The 22,992-nt window shown below is 47.3% G+C and overlaps 1 protein-coding gene across 2 annotated transcripts in view; it reads left to right on the forward strand.

The window, feature by feature from the left end:
- The first annotated feature begins 1,691 nt into the window (after window positions 1-1,691).
- DNAAF4 (dynein axonemal assembly factor 4) overlaps window positions 1,692-22,992 on the forward strand; it is a 122,170-nt gene continuing 100,869 nt past the window's right edge. For both annotated transcript variants that reach the window (XM_075345750.1, XM_075345751.1), the window contains exons 1-4: window positions 1,692-1,833; window positions 7,487-7,634; window positions 11,439-11,572; window positions 13,005-13,215. In XM_075345750.1, the coding sequence (XP_075201865.1) occupies window positions 1,717-1,833; window positions 7,487-7,634; window positions 11,439-11,572; window positions 13,005-13,215 (610 nt within the window). In that variant the 5' untranslated portion in view covers window positions 1,692-1,716. The remainder of the gene's footprint in view (window positions 1,834-7,486; window positions 7,635-11,438; window positions 11,573-13,004; window positions 13,216-22,992) is intronic.

Genomic DNA, 22,992 nt, shown 5'->3' on the forward strand with positions numbered 1-22,992 from the left:
AATCCACTATACCAAGACCAATAATACCACATACAAGAGGGAAATTCCGCCAAACCATGACGAGACTACATATTACCATCCTATAGTGGTCACAAAATACCACATACAAGGGACAAATACCACCACACCATGACCAGACCACAAGTGACCTACTAATACCATATACAAGGGACAAATAACACCACACCATTACGAGACCACATATTACCACCACAAGGTGTCCTAATAATACCACATACAAGAGACAAATACCACCACACCATGACCAGACCACATATTTCTACCATATAGAAATCGAATAATACAATACTGATCATGAATAGAAACTACAATACAAATAACACCAATAGTAACACCATTATACACAGGAGCACTGTATATAGTATATAGTGTACAGGAAATACAGACTTCACCAGGGACATTATACACTACCTCACAGGTATCGGCATGACGCTAAGCAGTACTATACAACCACAAATGGGGTGTTGCCACGTTCAGCAGAAATTCTGTGACAAATTTTGGTGCCATTTTTACACATTTCCCCATGTGAAAATGTAACATCTGGGGCTCCAACAAAATTTTTGTGGTCATTTTTTTTTTCTTCACTGCTCAATGGTACACAATTCTGTGACACGCTAATAGGGGGAGTTTGCTGTTTTGGCACCTCAGTTGCTCTGTCAATGTGACATGGCACCCAAAAACCACAAAAGCAAAATCTACACTATAATATGTCACTCCTTCCCTTCTGAGCTTTACACTGTGTGTGTCTCAAAAGTAGTTTTCAGCCACATATGGGGAATTGGCGAACCCAGGAGAAATTGCACAACAAATTGTGCAGTGGATTTTTTCCTATTTCCCCTTGTGAAAATTAATAACCTGGTCAACCTTTTAGAGGAAAATACACAGCCCGATGTTAAAGAATTCTGTGAGTCGCCTGAGGGTTAAAAATGCTCACTAACCCATAGATGAATTATTTTAGAGGTGTAGTTTCCAAAATGGAGTCACTTGGGGGGGTTCTGCTGCTTTGGTTCCTATAGGGCTCTTCAAATAGGACATGATGTCTACACTCTATTCCAGCCAAAATGGCGTTCCATCCCTTGTGAGGTATCGGCGTACTCAGGAGAATTTGCACAACAAATTGTATAGTGCGTTTTCTCTTGTTTCCCTTATGAAAATAAAAAACTTGGGACTAAAGTAACATTTTCATTTTTTCCTTACACATTGCTTTGGTTCCTATGAAGCACCTAAACTTGGATGGGGATTTGAGCAGTGTGAGGGGTGCAGTTTTTAGAATGGGGTCACATTTGGGTATTTTCTGTCACTTAGGCCTCTCAAAGTCACTTCAAATGAGATGTGGTCCCTAAAAAAATGGTTTTAGAAAGTTTGCTGGAAAAATGAGAAGTTGAACGCGTCTAACTGGAAAACAAAAAGTGATGGCTTTGGGCAGTAGAGTTAGACGAAAAACGGCGCTGCCAAGAAGAGGATCCGGAAAAGCGGAAAATAAAGAGCAGGAATCACGCAGGGGTTAACGGGCTGTCACCATTCACTTGCAGTCATACAGGACAGCGATAGAACGACGAGCGCAGGGAATGCCGGGACTTGTAGTTTTGGCTGCATTCACTTGTCAGCTGAGTGACGGGACACCGGAAGTGCTCCTGATCAGGACAGGATGTTGTCTGTTGTCCATGGCAACAAGGGTCCGGCGTGCTGGGGAAGATGCCGATCACAGTGAAGGACTACTCCTGGCAGCAGACGGAGAAGGAGATCTTTATCTCGGTGCCGCTGAAGGGAGCGGGCGCCAGCAATGTCCTGTGCTCGGAGGATTACATCAAGGTGAGGGCTGTGTGATATCGCTACAACCTATACAGGAGCTCTGTACACAGTGAGCCCGCCAGATCTGCCGCCACTGGGACCTGCCTGCACCGAGTCTACACTGCACCATCAAGGGCTGTCTCATATTATAATAAGTGCAGCTATGCAATTCACCTTTATCATTAAATATGCTCTCAGTTGTCAGGATCAGGGGTTCATTGTTTACTGCTTGTTGCCTAGGTTACCGGCCATCACTTCTAGCTAGCAGAGGTGGCCTGTAAGCAAGGAAAGCAGCAGCGACAGGCTCATGCTGTGGAGTCTGCAGGCGCTGCCCTGTTACAGGCTGGCCGCCGTCTCGGGGCAGGTAGGCCTCCCCTGTATGACACTGGTCGCATCTGAACCTGTGCGGTATGGCCGGAGCTCCCTGTACTTTTGGGATCACAGTGTGCGAATACTAAAGTGAGTGCCCAGCTTAAGATCTCGCTGTTCGCCCAGCTCCAGACTCTGCTGAGCGGTGATTGTGCACAGGCGGAGGGCTACTTGCCCCGGAGAATATGCTCCTAGACCACCGTAAGCACCAGATCTACACTGATCCCGCTGCCGATGAGGGGGGCTCATCTGTTCTGTACTTTACAGCCCTGCAGTGCGATCAGCAGTGCAGAATGTGTCCACTACAGACCCCCGGGGCACTGTAGTATCAACATCTATGAGGGCAGTGTTGCCCCCAATAAACCAAATAATGATGAATGTGAACCTGACCAGTTACCTTTAAAGCACCACTCCAGCGTTATGTCTTTTATTTCAGCTAGTGGTGCTTTAAATCCAAGTCCCCTGCCTCCTGCGTCATACTCGCCTTCCCTTCACCCTCTATTGCTGCCGCTCTGATTGGTCTCCAGCGATTTGTGACCTTCCAGCGTTTCATGAAGCGGCACACGCTGGAGCTCACAACTCCATACATCTCCATGACAGCCTTGTTCTGGCTCTCATAGACTTGCATTGAGCGCTTGTGACATAACTTCTGACTTCCAGCCAGTGAGAAGATGTCATCACCGGACCAAAGTGGTGTTGGTAAGGTATAAAAACACCAGAAGGTGAATATATGACAGGGGGCAGAGGACTTAGATTTGAAGTGACACTCCAGCGCTAAAATATAATGCTGGATTGGTCCTATAAGAATAAAAAAAAAATAATTGTCTCAATGCGGAAAAATGTTTTTAATCAATTTTAAAACAGTATAGGACATGTACATATTTTATAACATCATTTTAGTCTTCACTTGTACAATTTAAGTGAATGACCAAAAATAAACAAAGGTGAAAATGCCTTATTACACAATGCCCCTACTAAGTCATGAAAGATCGAGATAGCGAGCCAGAATAGAGGTTTTTTTAAATGGCACTGAAAGGGTTGAAGATCCTCCAGTGCTTCCCTCTAATCAGTCTAAAGGGTACTTTACACGCTGCGACATCGCTAGCCGATGATGGCGATGGCGAGCGTGATAGCACCCGCCCCTATCGTTATGCCGATATTTTGTGATCGCTGCCGCAGCGAACATTATCGCTACGGCAGCATCACACGCACTTACCTGGTCAGCGGCGTCGCTGTGACTGCCGAACAATCCCTCCCTTAAGGGGGAGGGACGTTCGGCATCACAGCGACGTCACCGCAACGTCACTAGGCAGCCGGCCAATCAAAGCGGAGGGGCGTAGATGAGCAGGACGACCATCCCGCCCACCTTCTTCCTTCCTCATTGCTGGAGTGTGGCAGGTAAGGAGAGGTTCCTCGTTCCTGCGGCATCACATGGAGCGATGTGTGCTGCCGCAGGAACGAGAAACAACTTTGCCCACGCGACAGCAGCGATATTTGAGAATGTACCCCCATGTCAACGAGGAGCGATTTTGGACGTTTTTGCAACGATCCAAAATCGCTCCTAGGAGTCACACACAATGATATCGCTACAGCGGCCGGATGTGCGTCACAAAATCCGTGACCCCAACGAGATCCCTGTAGCGATCTCGTAGCGTGTAAAGCCCGCTTTAGTATCTGCAGCAGGGCGAGTTGTGGGCTGCAGCAGGGCGAGTTGCGGGCTGCAGCAGGGCGAGTTGCGGGCTGCAGCAGGGCGAGTTGCGGGCTGCAGCAGGGCGAGTTGCGGGCTGCAGCAGGGCGAGTTGCGGGCTGCAGCAGGGCGAGTTGCGGGCTGCAGCAGGGCGAGTTGCGGGCTGCAGCAGGGCGAGTTGCGGGCTGCAGCAGGGCGAGTTGCGGGCTGCAGCAGGGCGAGTGATAATGGGCTACAAGAGGGTGAGTGGTGGGCTGCAGCCCGACGGAGTGGTGCATCAAAATACAATGTGGTTTCGATTTGGTATTGATGCGGTTTTGTTTTTTTACCACGAGACGCAGATTTGGTGAAGGAATATAGTGTTTAAATTTCAGCACCAAATCTATGTCTCTTGGCAAAAAATGCAAAATAACGGTTTTAACTCCATTTTGGTGCCGTATTCTGCCAGGAGATGCAAATTTGGTGCAGACATTTCATCACCAAATTTGCATCTCCTGGCAGAAAACTGCACCAAAATGGCATCAAAACCGATTTCTGGCTGGTGCCCACACTGTCCATGATTGTTTATCCCTCTTTATGCCGTGATCAGTAGCGATTGCTGCATTTAGAGGGTTGTGAGCGAGAGAGGGGGCTCCATCTCTGACCTGATCAGCTCCTTTGCAACGCAGTCATGAGGACCTGATGGCTGTCACGGCAAGCAACAACCTCTTGTTCTGCTACAGTGACCTGTTATAGCCGCTGGGCATTAGCAGGGTCTAGAAGGTGATCGGTCACTGTCACACTGACAGCTCTAATGCATTGCAATCCATTACATCAGGGATCAGATAAGTAAAATTTGTAACTAAGTAAAATATTTTTTTTTTTTTTTTAATAAACTCGCCCCAAAAATTGTCAAAAAAATATGACAGCAATAAATGTGCATGCTTATGTAAAAAAACAAAAGTACTGTATATGTATTTGGTATCACAGCATCCAGAAGAACCTCATCTATAAAACTGTCACAGTATTTAACCTCTTCAGTGACAACTGTAAAACAACCGCAACAAAAAATGCAGCAAAAACTTAGGTTTTTTTACCAAAAGAAATGCTGTTCCTTTTTTTCTGTCCTGATGAAGGAGGCGGAGATGCCTTTGAAACGCGTTGACCTGTGAAAATAAAGAAAAGGAATTCATTATACACCTTGGATTTGTGTTTTTTTGCGCAGCATTTAACCTGATTTCTTTAAACTATTTTCATCTTTTTTTTTACCAAGCAGATAAAGAAAATGTAGAATAAACCATAGATGAATAAAACGCATCCAAAAATCATAAGTTGATCTAGTGCCACTAGCCAAAAGTTTTACAACCGAATAGGAGGTTCTTGGTTTAACATTCTGATCAGACTGTATGAAGCCCACTGCCATGTCATGGCGAACCTCAGTGGGTCCCTAAATTATTTAAGCCTTAAAAGGTGCAGCGCTGTGTGACAACCCCCGCCACAGTGGCAATGCACCAGAAGGCAGGTGACCTGGTGCCTCACAACACTGATGCTGTAAGGCTGAGTTCCCAAGACTCCAGGCCACACCGCCCCACCAACACAAAAGCATAGCATAGCAACAATGGCCGACACACAGCACAAACACCCTGTTAAAGAAGCTGGAAAACTCAAAAGGCAGTGCCACGGGGTGTGACGGGATCCCTAGGAACAAGACAGCCTAAACTGGCCCTCAAACTAGGGGAACCCTTGCAGACCCTGATCCCAAAGATATGCCTGAACGTGGCGATGTTTGGTCTGCCTTCCTTTCCCTAGCTCCTGAACAACCCTGGTTTATTGGCCCACCTCCCTCCACCCAGGAGGGGTCCGGACAGGATTTGATAATCTCTCACATTGTTCTGCTCCTCTCCTCAGTGGCATCATTGCTCTTAAAGGCCCCTTTACACACTGAGACTTTCTAGCGATCCCACCAGCGATCCCAACCTGGCCGGGATCGCTACAAAGTCTCTGGTGAGCTGTCAAACAGGCAAACCTGGCCAACGACGCAACAGCGATCCGGACCTGCAGAACGACCTAGCTAGTCATTGGGGACGTTGTAAAGCAGCTTTTTGAAAGGGAAGTCGCTAACGAAGTCGCTGTAAAGTCCCCTTTACACACTGAGACTTTCTAGCGATCATGCTGCACAGCGGGAAACAAAGGACCAAAGAATGGTCCTGAACGATTTGTAGCGATCAGCAACTTCACAGCAGGGGCCAGGTCGCTGATGTGTTTCACACACTGCAATGTCGCTGGGGAGGTCGCTATTGCGTCACAAAACCACTGACGTTACAGCGATGTCGTTTGCGATGTTGTAGTGTGTAAAGCCACCTTAAGACTCTTAGGGGTACTTTACACGCTGGGACATCGCTAGCAATTGCTAGCGATGTTGCGCGCGATAGCACCCACCCCCGTCGTGTGTGCGATATTGTGTGATCGCTGCCGTAGGGAACATTATCGCTATGGCAGCGTCACACGCACATACCTTGACAGCGACGTTGCTACGACCGCCGAACAATCCCTCCTTGAAGGGGGAGGTGCGTTCGGCGTCATAGCGACGTCACTGCCGCGACACTAAGCGGACGGCCAATAGAAGCGGAGGGGCAGAGATGAGCAGGACGTAACATCCCGCCCACCTCCTTCCTTCCTCATTGCCGGTGGAGGCAGGTAAGGAGATGTTCGTTGCTCCCGCGGTGTCACACATAGCCATGTGTGATGCAGCAGGAACGACGAACAACATCGTACCTGTGCCAGCAGCGATATTAAGGAAATTAACGACGTGTCAATGATCACCGTTTTGGAACGATTTTGTGATCATTAATCGTCACTCATTAGTGTTACACGCTGTGATGTCGCTACCGGCGCCGGATGTGCGTCACTAATGACGTGACCCCGACGATATATCGGTTGCAATGTCGCAGCGTGTAAAGTACCCCTTAGGCCTAAGACACACGGCATGAAAATCGGAGCAAGTGGAATGTGATAAAACATCACATTCCACTTGGACCAATATTACTGTATGTGTCAGCACCCATAAGCGATTATTTTCTCAGCCTTAATCGGACCGAGAAAATAATCGCAGCATGTTGCGACTGTAATGCTATCCTGGTTTCTCTCGCACCCATTCAAGTCTATGGGGCGAGAGAAAAATCGCACTGCACTCGCAGTACACCGGTATACCGCAAGTGCAGGGCGAGAATGGCAATAGCCGGTTACGGAGGAGAGAGGGAGAGAAATCCCTCCCCTCCGCAGCACTGCCCCTCCCCTCCACACTGCCGGCCCGCCCCTCCTCAGAGCCGGCCCGCCCCTCCCCCGCAGCTGAGGTCCGATTGCATGACACTCTGCTCCCGCTGTGTGACATGGAGAGTCTGAAGATCGGTGACGTCACTAAGAAGAGGAACAGAACAGCGCTGGACACCGGAGAGTGGTGGTAGGTGACTATATTAATACACTCGCACTACACTACATGCACATATATACACATTTTATGAAAAATAATATTCATGGGAGGATTTATTTAATGCTGTTGTTTTCTTTGTTAAAATGTCTATAAAAAAATCTAATAAAATGTTTAAGGAAAACCCTGTTTTTGATCTTTCTGAAGCGCAGGTGAGTTTCCCGCCTTTCCTATTTGAAGTTTTCCTCTTTGCACCGATTGATGTAGACAGAAGCATCACAAAGATTGGAAATGGAATCATTCTGTTTACTCTGTACAAGCAGGAGCCCTGTGTCTGGGAGTCCCTCTCGCTGGTGAATGGTAAGCGCTGGCCATGGTGGCCCAATGAATGATTTGGCTAAAGCGGTGCAGGATTCGCATTTTCCCATATGCTCCTTTTCGACATTAGATGACTGCATTATTATACAGGGGCAGGGCAGATGTGGAATAGCACGCCGATACGCTCATAATAATACCAACTAAAGACGGGGCATTGTTATCACAGTAGAGGCAGCAATATATGCAGTTTGCTTTCAGAACAAATAGAATCCAGGTCCAACCATGGCGGGGTTAAAACGGTCAAATCCAAGAAGTGTATAGATATTGTAGAACAGAGAAATTTCACTTTTGTAAAATAAGTGTCATGTGAACAGAGCCTTTCTTTTATCCTAAAGGACATTTCTAGAAATCATTCCCTACCGAACTAACTTTTCCTGCATAGTTATATCAAACTAACCCTTTACCGATTAAAATAAAATTGCCATTTCATGAATCCTTGTGTTGGGCACGGAATATATTTTTTATGTTTTGCACCAGTAATTTAGGAGAAGGTGAAATGCAATTTTCTTCAATTGCAGATTACTTAAAAATAATGAACAAGTCTGTAAAGTGAAACTTAAAGGGGTTGTCCAGGTTTGGCACGAAAATCGGCAGTTACGCAGACTTGTGAGCCTTCACAGCGCGATCAGCGTGTGCGGATTTGATTCTGTGGTTCTGGCAGCGAGACAGAGCGGTCATGTTTCCACAAGTCTGCAATATGCGTACACCCGGCTACATGCCCACATTGATTTGCATTGAGCGATGCTGCACAAGTCTAGTTGGAATATGACTAGGATTATTGTCGCTTATTGTCACATGGCATAGAGTGACTGCAGACTCTCATGTGACACCTGGATAGCCCCTTTAAGGGAAATATTACTAAAATTAAATATGACAATGATGATATTAATCATTGTCTAAATGCTTACTGCTGATTGTTTGCTTATCGTGTACCTTTGTCACCAGAAGTTATTGTTCTATAGTGATGCTAACCAATCTCTGAGATATACAGATTTCATGCTTTAGGCTCTGTTCAGACTAGAAAAAGGATTTTTCGAAAGAAATTTCTTGAGTCTGAAAGATTAGCGCACTTGTGGTAAAAAAACGCACTAATAACGCACTGAAAACCGCATGCGTTTTTGATGCGTTTTTTTCGCAAGTTGATCCCTGCCTTCTTTACTATTATCTATGGCACAAAACACAGGTACCTGCAGAAAACAAGTGACATGCTCATTCTTTTTCTCAAGGAATTCTGCAGAAAGAATTTGCTTGAGAAAACAACGCAGTGTGCGCACAGCTATTTTTTTTCCATAGGTTTTGCTGGGGAATGTCTGCAGAAAGATTACAAACATCTCTCAATAAATTTCTGCAGCAAAAATGCAAAGAAAACAAACCGCTGGTAAAAATTCAGTGTGCGCACAGGGCCATATTTTATATAGTGGGGCCTGTTCTGACTGTTCGGGAGTGCATTCATGTCTACAGGGGGCTTTACACGCTGCGACATCGCTACCGATTTAACGTGGGGGTCACGTCGTTAGTGACGCACATCCGGCGCCGGTAGCGACATCGCAGCGTGTGACACCAATGAGCGACTATCAACGAGCGGAAAAACGTGAAAAATCGTTGCTCGTTGAAACGTCGTTCATTTCCTTAATATTGTTGCTGCTGCCGATACAATGTTGTTTGTCGTTCCTGAGGCACCACACATCGCTATGTGTGACGCCGCAGGAACGACAAACATCTCCTTACATCTGTCCACCGGCAATGTGGAAGGAAGGAGGTGGGCGGGATGTTCCGGCCGCTCATCTCCGCCCCTCCGCTTCTATTGGACGGCCACTTAGTGACGTCGCTGTGACACCAAACGCACCTCCCTCTTGAAGGAGGGATTGTTCTGCGGTCACAGTGACGTCGCTGCACAGGTATGTGCGTGTGACGCTGCCGTAGCGATAATGTTCGCTACGGCAGCGATCACAAAATGTCGCACGAGCGACGGTGGGCGGGTGCTATTGCGCTCGACATCGCTAGCTATTGCTAGCGATGTCGCAGCGTGGCGTGTAAGCACCCTTAAGTTCAGGGCATTCAGATGTGTCCCTAATGGAGCCATTGGGCTGGTATGAAACTCTGGTCTCCGTTCGCTCTTCTTTCTATCGGTATCCATCTTTACAGACTGCACAAGAGATAATATAATTATATTTATTCACTTATACAAGGAGGTCCAAAAGTGGGTGGACAGTATGTGTAATAGGGTTATGAAGGGGAGATTTATCAAACATGGTGCAAAGTGAAACTGACTCAGTTGCCCTTAGCAACCAATCAGATTCCACCTTTCATTTTCCAAAGAGTCTGTGAAGAGTGAAAAGTGGAATCTGATTGGTTGCTAAGGGCAACTGAGTCAGTTTCACTTTACACCATGTTTGATAAATCTCCCCCGTCATAATCTTATTACACATACTGTCCACCTACTTTTGCACCACCCTGTATAGCAGTATAGCGCCATTAATTCCACAGCGCTTTACATACATTGGCACCACTGTTCCCATTGGGGCTCACAATCTAAAGTCCCAATCAGTATGTTGATTAGATGCAGTCGGCTACTGGATCCACTGTTTATCTATATGAAATGATATAGGAGCTGCTTAATTCGCAGTTCATTAGTATAATGCCATAACAATAGAATAAAAGCCTTGCCCAGCAGCAATCTAAAGGCTACTGTTGGAACGTGTGTATTTCTGCTGCAGTAAGCTTGTATTCTGCTGCCTAATCGTGACGTTAGAGAAGATTGTAATATATGATTTGGCTAATGGGATTGTATGCTCCAATAAAATAACATTAATGAGCTCTAATATTTAGCTTGCAGGGGTCCTCATCTAGTATTTTCTCTAGTCCTGTGCTTGGCATGTGTTTCGTGTTCAGGTTGTGACTATTGCTGTATGTGAAGGGGGTCTGTTGACTAATTCAGTTCAGTAGCCAAGCCAGCCCCCTCTTCTCTATCATTGCCAATGCCTAGATATCAGAAGAAGCTGGCTTAAGTATGTAAATAAGCAGCCAGCTGGCCTCTTCACACACTGCACTATCCATGCCTACAATGGAAACCCTGTCTTGTGTGATGCTCCTGAGATCTGGACCCACAACAGAAACCTGGCTATTGGGGCACCTGGCATCAGTGAACTAGAATACTAAATTATCTAATTTACCTCTTAAACCTCGTTCATGTATATATTTTTTGGACTGGATATTTCCTTTAATAACAATAGGAAAGTAATTATGGGCAAGCAGTACAATGCTCAGTACTTGAAATGGTGAGTGAATACTACAATGTTTGAGTGCTTGTTACTTGAGTCAAGCAGGTTGGACGCTCTGATGGGGTCAACTCGAGTAACGAGTATAATGGAAGTCAGTGATTCCCCAGTTTAGCTCCCCACCCACATAGAAACAGCCGAAATCAGAGCATTTCCTGAGGCAGGACTGTTTTTCTCGATGTTTCATAAACAACACATCAGAGTACCTGCGATACTCGGCTGAGCTCCGAGCGAACCTGAGCACCCCGATGCTTGCTGGTGTATCACACACTGCCGAGCATGCACACTCATTGTTATAAATTACCATTCTAGCTTTTTCCAAATCTATACCAGTAAAGTGGGGTTAGACTGCCGCCTCTCTTGTTTCTGCTCCTATTTTGTATCATCTGCCTCTTTTTGGTTACCATGTATGAGAACCTCAGACAAATGATGTATAAACATATCCAGTAATAGCATGTGCCAAAGCAAAGTTAAAACTGAGACCCTTATTTTATTATTTTGTCTTTAGTCACTAAGAAGACAATGCAAAGGCTTAGAGAGAAAGCCGTCACAAGGGTGCAAGAGAAAGCCAAGGAGGAGGCTCAGTTCAAAGCTGTGAGAAAAAGAGAAAATGAGAAATACTCTCTAGAGGTCATGATGAAGGTAAACCAATATGTTCTGTCTAATGAGCATATACACTGACACAATCATATTATTAACATCTGACACCATAGGAGATATTTAGCAACCCAATGGCTTGATACAATCAAGAAAACAGTGGAGAACACCCTGGTGGACCTATCTAGGCTTGAACAAGAACGATCTTCCTACAGAGCGTTCATCTACCAAGTCACTATGGCTTGAGATCGAGCTGAAGGCCGTTAAAAGAAAGAATTCAAATCATTGGGTTATCTACATCATACAACACAGGTCCTTCAGAGCAGGAGACTCTATTTCATTCAGTGCGGCATGGGAATTTTGTGGTGGTGTAATGTGAACCTCTTACATGTAACTATAAATAGAAAGAAAATCATTTTGATTTGTTGTCAAGCATCACAAAACGAAAGCATGAAATGTAGACGTGTAGAGGTTACATTCCCCTTTATGTCATGGACGTAAGCTTTATTATTGCTTAGAATACTACTACATTGTTTAGATGTTGATACTTTGGACTCCATTTGCCTTATCTCATTGGCTTTGTCAGGGGCACATCTGAATCTCTTTGTTTATAGACATGTGAAGGCACTGTTTAATCAATTGTGGACAGAATCTAAATGAATAAAGACAGAAATAGTTTTTCTTAAACTGCTTTCTAATGTTTGACTGTAGCCCAAGTTCATTAAAAGGGTGGTTTACCCATATTTTTTATTGTCTAGTTCGATATTATATTGAGAAACAATGTGTCTCTCAAATACCTTGTGTTGACAATAGTGCCTGTGAGAGGCGCTATTGCAGACCGCTCTTCCCCGCTTTGGTGACGTCACGTCAAGTTCCGCACACTTCACATCCCTGTGGCAGGCTGCAATCTTCCTGACTCACTGGGCTGTGGACAGTGTGTCACAGCACAGCGCGTCTCCTGCTTGCAGCGTTCTGCTGTGAGGGAGGAGGGAGCAGGGAGCAGATGGGCTGTGACAAGCGTTGAAACACCGCTTACAGCTCAGTGAGTCAGGAAGACTGCAGCCGGCCGCAGGGATGTGACGTGTGCGGCACTTGACGTGACGTCACCAGAGCGGGGAACAGCGGTCTGCAATAGTGCCTCTCACAGGCACTATTGCTAACACAAGGTATTTCAGAGAAACATTGTTTCTCAATATAATATCGAACTAGACAATAACAAATATGGGTGAACCACCCCTTTTACATTGATATTACATTGGTGGAACGGCCATTTCTCTACAATGTCCCTGGAGCCGTTTTTCAACACACCACACCAGGTAGCATGGATATAAGATATAAAAAGGTCTGGTAACTATTGACTATACAGTAAGAAAACATACGCTATATGTTTACTTTAAGAAATGCACTAGTATTATAGCTGCCTGAAGTTATCGGCGGCTGAACCTTAGAAATGAAAACTGTTGTTTTCTTTTCTTAGATCGATGAAGAAGAACGAAAATGCATTGAGCAGCTGAAAGAAGAGGAGCGACGGAAAGCAAATGAAGAGTTAGAAAAGTTTAAGGAGCAGCAGAGAATGGAAGAGGAACAGAGAAAAGTCCAGAGGGAGCTAAAGAGAAAGGAGGACGAAAAGAGGAGGAATGCTGTAAATAAAGCCATGATCCTGGATTCTGCAAAACCTTCCGTACCAGGTATCTTCAATACATGTTGCAAATAGCATACAGAAATAATGGGCGGCAGCAGATGGCACCACGTCGCCCCAGCCTTCATGCTACTGGCACTAGACCGAAGAACCCAGAAAGATACATTTGTTTTCATCACTAACTAGCAAACAATACACAGCTTTACTCTCCAAAAATATGTTAAATTATTGGTTACACTTGCTGAGGTTACATTTGCAGTTTCACCCTGAAGTTGACCTCTGCAGCGTTTAGAATTATTTTTCTTTCAACTCTTCTTTTTTGTAAGTTTGTCGTTAACAGTTGTTTGTTTTTACAAATTTGATATAACACTGAGGCAACCAAGAAACAGTCATTAGTATTATGACACTTCGTTATCACTTCAGACTGATCGGAGATCTAAAAGGTGAATATACAGTATGTAAAAAGTAGAAAATGTGTGTCTTGAAGGTTCTCAAATTTGTTATGTAAGCTGCCTCACAGTCAGACTGTTCTAGTTGTCCATAGCAACCAATCAGAACTCAGCTTTCGTTCTACCTCAGCAACTTCAATGCTGAAAGCTGCACTCTGATTGCTACAGGCAACCAGAGCAATCTTACTGTGAGGCAATTTTCATAAATAAGGCCCCAGTTACATCTCCAGTGGCTATAGGCAACCAGAACAATCCTACTGTGAGGCAATTTTCATAAATAAGGCCCCAGTTACTTCTGCAGTGGCTATAGGCAACCAGAGCAATCTTACTGGGAGGCAATTTTCATAAATGAGACCCCAGTTACGTCTGCAGTGGCTATAGGCAACCAGAACAATCCTACTGTGAGGCAATTTTCATAAATAAGGCCCCAGTTACATCTCCAGTGGCTATAGGCAACCAGAACAATCCTACTGTGAGGCAATTTTCATAAATAAGGCCCCAGTTACTTCTGCAGTGGCTATAGGCAACCAGAACAATCTTACTGTGAGGCAGTTTTTATAAATGAAGTCCTGGTTACTTCTGCAGTGCCTAGAGACAACCAGAACGATCTTACTGTGAGGCAGGTTTTATAAATTAAGTCCTGGTTAGTTTTACACTGGTTGTTGACAGCTGTTGCTATAGTTAGAGACTTTAGAGCAAGTTATCAGGTTGCCCCACCTTAGTGACTGTGACTGTATGGTTGCTGTCCCTTTAAGAGCAAGTCTTTGGGTGCCATGACTTTAATTTTTTAAGACAATATATTCTTGCATTCAACACACACCCATTTTCTCCTTTATTTCTATAGAACCTAAATTCAAGGCGCCAAATCTCATTAAGGGAGGGAGATTACGAGTTTTAATTTTAGCAGTATTCTTAGTCTGGTGTTAAAGACGGGCCGTGCAAAATTTTACTCAAATCGGGTGAAAACTGTGGTTTTGCATTTAACAGGTTAACGAACAGAGAGTTTCTGCTTTATTTATATATATAATATATATATATATATTTATTGTGAGGTATCAACCGGCTGTATTACAAAGGGCCGGTATGTTTTGCAGAAGCGTGGGTGCTCTGCAATGTGAAGCTGGCGGGGACCTGTGGTTCCACAGGATTGCATTACATGCAGAGCCATGGAAGGGTGTGTGATGCTGATTACACACTCCTTACCACCTGTGGGTGTGGCTCCAGGGGTTAAAGCAATCCTGTCTCTGAACCTGGGAAAAGTGTGTCTAGGGCAGTCTAGAGAGAGACTGGCTCTAGATGTCCAGTGTGTGAACTGGAAACAAGTGAGAGCAGAGCCAGGAGCTTTGGGTGTATCAGCCTGCATGGAGGCTGATCACAAGGCTCTGATATTGAGTCTGAGGTGAGTGCAGCCAGGCCAGGGCTGTAGGGCCGAATCTCTCCAGGAGGAGAGACAGACAGGGGTCTGCAGAGGGCCCTGGGTGCTGGAAGGAACCTTGGCTAGAGTTGTACGCTGGCAGGAGCCAGAGAGTGGGGAAGTTGCTAAACTTCCATTATGGACTTATTGTTTATGTTTGAGGGCAGTTTATGCTGAGTGTTTTTAATAAACTGCCAGAATTTCTATGAAGAGACTGTGTACGTGTGTTGCTGAAGCTACCTCACACCGCTGCAAGCGAGTGAAACCCCCACGTTGCAGGGCGCAACGTTACATATGGTGTCTCGAATGCGGGCATGCGGTCTGGTTGCTAGGGGCAACACAGCCTGGTTGCTAGGGGCAACGGCCTAGGACATATTCCTGTGGATACGGACTGCTTGCGGTGGATCGGCGGGTCCACGAAAATTGTCTGCGCACTCAAGCAGCTGGCGGTGGATCGGCGGGTCCATGAACAGGGACAGCGCTCTCAAGCACCTGGCGGTGAATCAGCAGGTCGTTGGGGACCCGTGCTGCAGTGGCGAGAGTCCAGCGACTGGAGGTTCCAGGCCAGCCGGAATTGCAAGGCCCTGCTTGGTGAGCAGTGATACACCACAGGCTGGAGATCCTGGTTGTACGGGCGGTACAACCCGGAAAGGTTAGTGGTTCTCTAACCCCCCCTGTCTTTGACCACCGGGTATTACCCATTGGAGCGCCCCTCCTGTGCCTCTTTTTCGTTACAGCATGGAGGGGGTCCTGATCCAGCTGCTGACGAGCCAGCAGCACCAACAGCATGTGCCTGGAGGTCCAGTGACAGCAGTGGGGGCTAAAAGCCAAAAAGAGGGAATGGTCCCTGCGGACGTTGTGGAGGAGCTGTACCAGTTCCTGGTCCAGGGAAAGCAGGAGCTGTCAGTGTGTAGCGATGTCACAGCCATGGACCAGTTTGAGCGTACCCTTCGGGGGCCAGTATGGACACTGGGTGCCCAGGGAGACAAGGGCAAACGGTGTGAACTGGGGGCTAAGGACATTGCATGGAAACCGCAAAAGGGGGCGGAGTCCCATAAGGGAATAGTTGCCCATAAGGGGGTGGTTGCCCATAAGGGGGTGGTTGCCCATAAGGGGGTGGAGTCCCATAAAGGGGTGGTCCCCCAAAAGGGTGCGGAGCATCCCAAATCAAAGGGTGAAGTGGCACAGATGGACTGTAGCCAGGGACAACAGTGTTCATGCCACAAGTGTCCTGTTTGCAATATAGACCACCCATCCGACGAGAAGCCACGTCTGTGTTCCGTGGAAGTGGATGGGGAATCTGTAACAGGGGTCGTAGACTCAAGGAGCTTGGTGACCCTGGTGAGGGCCACTTCTGATGTCAACTTGATTCCTGGAAGGAAGATCCACGTCGGCTGCACCCACAGTAATGAGACAGAATACCCGGTCTCCAGTGTGGTCATTAAAACAGCCTGGGACAGTGGTTCTCATGATGTTGGTGTAGTTTCAGATTTACTGCACCCAATTATTATAGGTTGGGACTCTAAATTATTTGTGCACTTGTGGAAGCAGGGGGACGTATACGGTTGCTTGTGTAAGAGCCGGAACAGCCCAAAGGAAACCCCACCACATTGGGAGGTGAAAAGGGGTCCTTGTTGTGCAGTTATGTGTGGTAAGGAGGAGATAGCACCTCCTAAAATTGACTGTCCTAAGTTAGGGGTGACCAAAGAAAATGATGGACGGACCCAACTTAGTGACATAAGCACTAAGGGAATAACCGATAGTGTGACCGTTAAAAACGGGGTAGCTCCAGAAAGGGAGGCAGAGATCTGGTTAAGTGGGGACATGATAGTCCAGGATGCCAGGGGGAGTGATGATGACTCCAGTAAAGACACTGACTCTAGTAAGGTGACAAACGAGTACAGTGTGGTACAGATGGGCGAGAAGGGCAAAACTTCCTCCCGACGCCGAAGACGTAATAAGCGCCGAGAGGGGGCACAGTGTAGGCCGTCTGAGGGTGCAGAGAAAGTGACATGCCTGGTTAACGAAGACATGGTGCTGATAACACCTGCTACGGTGGATTCAGACGGTGATATCCTACAAAAGACTGAGGAATCAGAGATTGAACTGACACATTGTGACGACAGAAATCAGCGGGCTGCAAGTGCAGAGAAGGAGCCAACCAAGGACATAATGGTGGTGGTCCCTATGATTTCAAAGTGTGAAGTTGATAGTCTGTCAGGCGAGAGTGGTATAGGAAATGGAATCCTAGAGAGTGTGGGGGAAGGAATAATCCCCAACAGTCGTGGTGAGCAGACTGGTGAACTACCAAGTGCTGGGGTGGATGACAGCGAATTTAGCCCCAAAACTCTAAAAGGAACAGAGTGCCATGTTGAAGGGTGTGACACCCAGGCTGAGGGTGGCACTGCAGAGACCCCAGAGGAAGGTGAAGATAATGCAGTGAAGACCCAAGAAACAGCTGGCGCTGAAGTGAAGAGAGCCTCTGAGGAGGTGAAGTCTGGAGCAAAGGTCTCATCCAGGACTGGGAGCCTGCCTGACCTGCTTGCTAAAACCATGATGGAGGATATAGAGACGGTCATGGGTAAGAAGAGTAAGAAACCCAAATGTTCTGAAGCTGAGTTGGAAGAAGCCTCAGAAATAGTGTGTCGTAGACCAGAGAGGTCCGCAAGTGAAGACTCATTCAAGAGGATGAGCAAAGACAATCTGCAACAAGAGATACTTCTTAGGCAGCCTACTTAGAGTCGAGTAAGGGAGCTGGAGAAAGAAGTGGCTGAGCTCCGAAGTCGCTTGGCAGAGTACCAGTCCAAGTCCCAGGGAGCCTTGGAGCAGATGGAGCAGCGAGTGTCAATCCTGACCAAACATGTTGAAGCAGGGGAGGCACAAAGGGAGCTGACTTTGGAAGCTAAACTTGACAAGCATGTGGCAGGGATGAATGAGACTTCTGTAGTCAAGTGCATGGTGGATATACCTAAGGACTTAAGAGAAGCGTGTGCCACCGAGTGCATGCATGACGAATTTAAGAGAGCTGTGGAAGCGTGTGAGGTCTACTGTACCCCAGGGGCTGAACAGTTAGTGATATTGTCCACCAGTGAAATTACTGGGCAGCGGGTGGCTATTCTAAAGGACATGCACTTCAGATGTGTTCATATGAAGTGGCAGGTCCAACTGCAAAAGGAAGAAGCCACTAGACAGCTAGAGTATAAAAGGAAAGCGCAGAGTCTGGCGGAAGATATTGTCCAAGTACCCCGGGCTCTGGTGGGGAGAGTCATTGGAAAAACCGGACGAGTCATGCAAGACATGGTGAATAAATCAGGATTGGTGAGATTAAGAATCCCTGCTGCTAATGAGAGCAAGATACCCAGGGAAGCTGGTATGGTTCCGTTCGTCTGTGTCAGGACTGTAGAGAGTCTTGGAAACATTCGAAGCCTTATTGAATATCAGGTACACCATGTACGTGACATGGAGCAGTTGTGGCAAGAAAACCTGAAAATTAAGGAGCAGCTTCGCCAACTGTGTGGGGGACAGCAGCCGTCTTCCACCCGTTGTTCAGGGGAAAGAAGTGGAAGATGGCGTGTCGGTCCAGTAGTTCAGACGCGCGATAAAAGGAATCGCCGACAGAGTGGTAACCTACGATGTACTGTAGATAGTGGCCGCTATGAGTTTAGAGTTCCCGACAGTAGCCTTGGGGGTACTCGAGAAAGCCTAGGTTCGGACAAGACTGTAGGTTTGACTGGGGACATGTCTCTCTACTACGGTGACCCTGGGAGGGGGTCAGGGAGAGAACGGTCTGGAAATGGGACGTCCTTTAACCCTAGGTTGACCAGACAGGGTTTGGTGACAGTGTCGGGCGATGCCTCAGGGACGACTGCTCTTGGACGGCCCTCTCAACTGGTGGGGCATGGCAGCGGGGATGCCCTGTCTCTCGGCCCCAGGTCATTGGCAAGTGTTCTCCCCTACGGGTTTGAACAGAGGGGGAGGGTATGTGAGGTATCAACCGGCTGTATTACAAAGGGCCGGTATGTTTTGCAGAAGCGTGGGTGCTCTGCAATGTGAAGCTGGCTGGGACCTGTGGTTCCACAGGATTGCATTACATGCAGAGCCATGGAAGGGTGTGTGATGCTGATTACCAGGGCCGGATTAAGGTTGGTGGGGGCCCCTGGGCAGAGAATCTGGTGGGGGCCCCATAAACGTTAACATTTTTAGCCATAACAGTAGAGCACAAACTGTAGCATTTAGATATAAATCCAATGAGCATGTATCTTACCCTGTTCTGCCACATTCAGATTTACAGTACTACAATACAGATACAGTCCAGGATCACTCACAGCCGTCACTTAGGCCCCTTTCACACGTCAGTGATTCTGGTACGTTTGTGCTTTTTTTTTATACGTACCAGAATCACTGACATACGCAGAGCCATTATAATGAATGGGTCTGCTCACACGTCAGTGATTTGTCACTGCACGTGTCTCCGTGCGGCGTACCCGCGTGTGCGTGATTGCTGCACGGAGACATGTCCATTTTTTTCTGGCATCACTGATGTCCCACGGACCACGCAGTGGTGTGATCCATGAGACACGTGCCAGAAAAAAACGTGCTTTTAAAATAATAAACATTTTAACTCACCCGGCGTCCAGCGATGTCCTCTGCAGCCCGTTCTCCCTGCTCCTTCTGTGCCGGCTGATTACTGTCGCGCATATTCATTATGCGCGACACAGCCGACCCGGAAGCAGCTCCTACAGGGGTCACCGCCGACCGGATGCTGCACCGCGGGAGTGATCAGCACCATGGAGAGCGGGAGCGGGTGAGTGAATCTCTAAGTGCAATCACGGGCCACGGAGAACGGAGCCCGGATTGCACTTAGACAACCCACGTGTGCCGTGATTTTCGGCACACGCAGGGACATGTGCGTGTTTTACACGCCAGTGAAAAACTTCAGTGTTTTTCACTGACGTGTGAAACGGGCCTTATACACACAGTACAATACAGATACAGTCCAGGATCACTCACAGCCGTCACTTATACACAGTACAATACAGACACAGTCCAGGATCACTCACAGCCGTCACATATACACACAGTACAATACAGATACAGTCCAGGATCACTCACAGCCGTCACTTATACACAGTACAATACAGACACAGTCCAGGATCACTCACAGCCGTCACATATACACACAGTACAATACAGATACAGTCCAGGATCACTCACAGCCGTCACTTATACACACAGTACAATACAGATACAGTCCAGAATCACTCACAGCCGTCACTTATACACAGTACAATACAGATACAGTCCAGAATCACTCACAGCCGTCACTTATACACAGTACAATACAGACACAGTCCAGGATCACTCACAGCCGTCACATATACACACAGTACAATACAGATACAGTCCAGAATCACTCACAGCCGTCACTTATACACAGTACAATACAGATACAGTCCAGGATCACTCACAGCCGTCACTTATACACAGTACAATACAGACACAGTCCAGGATCACTCACAGCCGTCACTTATACACAGAAAGTAGAGTTACTCACATATTTTTAATTGATCCCAATGTTAAGGCAGCCAGGGACGGCTCCAGGTTTTTGTGGTCCCCGGTTGAGTCTCAGGGGGCCCCATCCACACACAGACACGCACATACACATACAGGCATATACGTACATATACATATTTGAAGACAAATTCACAAAAATACATTTAAACAGACAAATATATGCACAGTCATATACACTGACATACATGCAGACACAGACGCATTACAGGTGTTAATATGGAGAAGTCACAAGCAGCCTCACTCACCTCCCCCGCTTGTTTCCAGCTCCTCCAGGACATATGGCTGTGTTGCATGATGGCCATCACTAACTGACATGACTACACACCATGCACACTGACACAGCACTGCTGTATATACATCACAGGAGGGGCTGGGGCCTACAATATATACATTACAGGAGGGGCAGGGGGCATAGACATTACTGGGGGGGGGCATAGACGTTACTGGAGAGGCAAACAGCTCTGGTGGCGTACACATTACTGGGATGGGTGGCTTAGCGCTCTGGGGGACCCATATAGTTCTGGGGTGCCGCATAGACTGCTCTGATTCATATATACACACACACAGCTCTGCTTCATACACACACACAGCTCTGCTTCACACACACACACACACACACACACACACAGCTCTGCTTCACACACACACACACACACAGCTCTGCTTCACACCACACATCTTTCTTCAGCTCTGCTTCACACACACACAGCTCTGCTTCACACACACACACAGCTCTGCTTCACACACACACACACATCTCTGCTTCACACACACTCACACACACACACACCTCTGCTTCACACCACACATCTTTCTTCAGCTCTGCTTCACACACACAGCTCTGCTTCTCACACACACAGCTCTGCTTCACACCACACATCTTTCTTCAGCTCTGCTTCACACACACACACACAGCTCTGCTTCACACACACACACAGCTCTGCTTCACACCACACATCTCTCTTCAGCTCTGCTTCACACACACACACACACACACACACACACACACACACAGCTCTGCTTCACACACACACACACACACACAGCTCTGCTTCACACCACACATCTTTCTTCAGCTCTGCTTCACACACACAGCTCTGCTTCACACACACACACACAGCTCTGCTTCACACACACACACACACACAGCTCTGCTTCACACACACACACACAGCTCTGCTTCACACACGCAAACACACACACACAGCTCTGCTTCACACACGCACACACACAGCTCTGCTTCACACCACGCATCTTTCTTCAGCTCTGCTTCACACACACACAGCTTTCTTCAGCTCTGCTTCACACACACACAGCTCTGCTTCACACGCACTCACACACACACACACACAGCTCTGCTTCACACACACACACACAGCTCTGCTTCACACACGCACACACACACACACACAGCTCTGCTTCACACACGCACACACACACACACACAGCTCTGCTTCACACACGCACACACACACACACAGCTCTGCTTCACACCACGCATCTTTCTTCAGCTCTGCTTCACACACACACAGCTCTGCTTCACACACACACACACACAGCTCTGCTTCACACGCACACACACACACACACACACACACACACGGCTCTGCTTCACACACACACACACAGCTCTGCTTCACACACGCACACACACACACATGGCTCTGCTTCACACACACACGGCTCTGCTTCACACACACACACACGGCTCTGCTTCACACACACACACACGGCTCTGCTTCAAACACACACACGGCTCTGCTTCACACACACACACGGCTCTGCTTCACACACACACACACGGCTCTGCTTCACACACACACACACAGCTCTGCTTCACACACACACACAGCTCTGCTTCACACCACGCATCTTTCTTCAGCTCTGCTTCACACACACACACAGCTCTGCTTCACACACACACACACACAGCTCTGCTTCACACACACACACAGCTCTGCTTCACACCACGCATCTTTCTTCAGCTCTGCTTCACACACACACAGCTCTGCTTCACACACACGCACACACAGCTCTGCTTCACACGCACTCACACACACACACACACACACACACACACACACACACACACACGGCTCTGCTTCACACACACACACACACAGCTCTGCTTCACACACGCACACAGCTCTGCTTCACACACGCACACACACACACAGCTCTGCTTCACACACGCACACACACACACACAGCTCTGCTTCACACCACGCATCTTTCTTCAGCTCTGCTTCACACACACACACACACACACACACACAGCTCTGCTTCACACGCACTCACACACACACACACACACACGGCTCTGCTTCACACACACACACACAGCTCTGCTTCACACCACACATTTTTCTTCAGCTCTGCTTCACCCACA

This window comes from Anomaloglossus baeobatrachus, chromosome 4 (assembly GCF_048569485.1).
Source record: "Anomaloglossus baeobatrachus isolate aAnoBae1 chromosome 4, aAnoBae1.hap1, whole genome shotgun sequence".
Classification (NCBI taxonomy): domain Eukaryota; kingdom Metazoa; phylum Chordata; class Amphibia; order Anura; family Aromobatidae; genus Anomaloglossus; species Anomaloglossus baeobatrachus.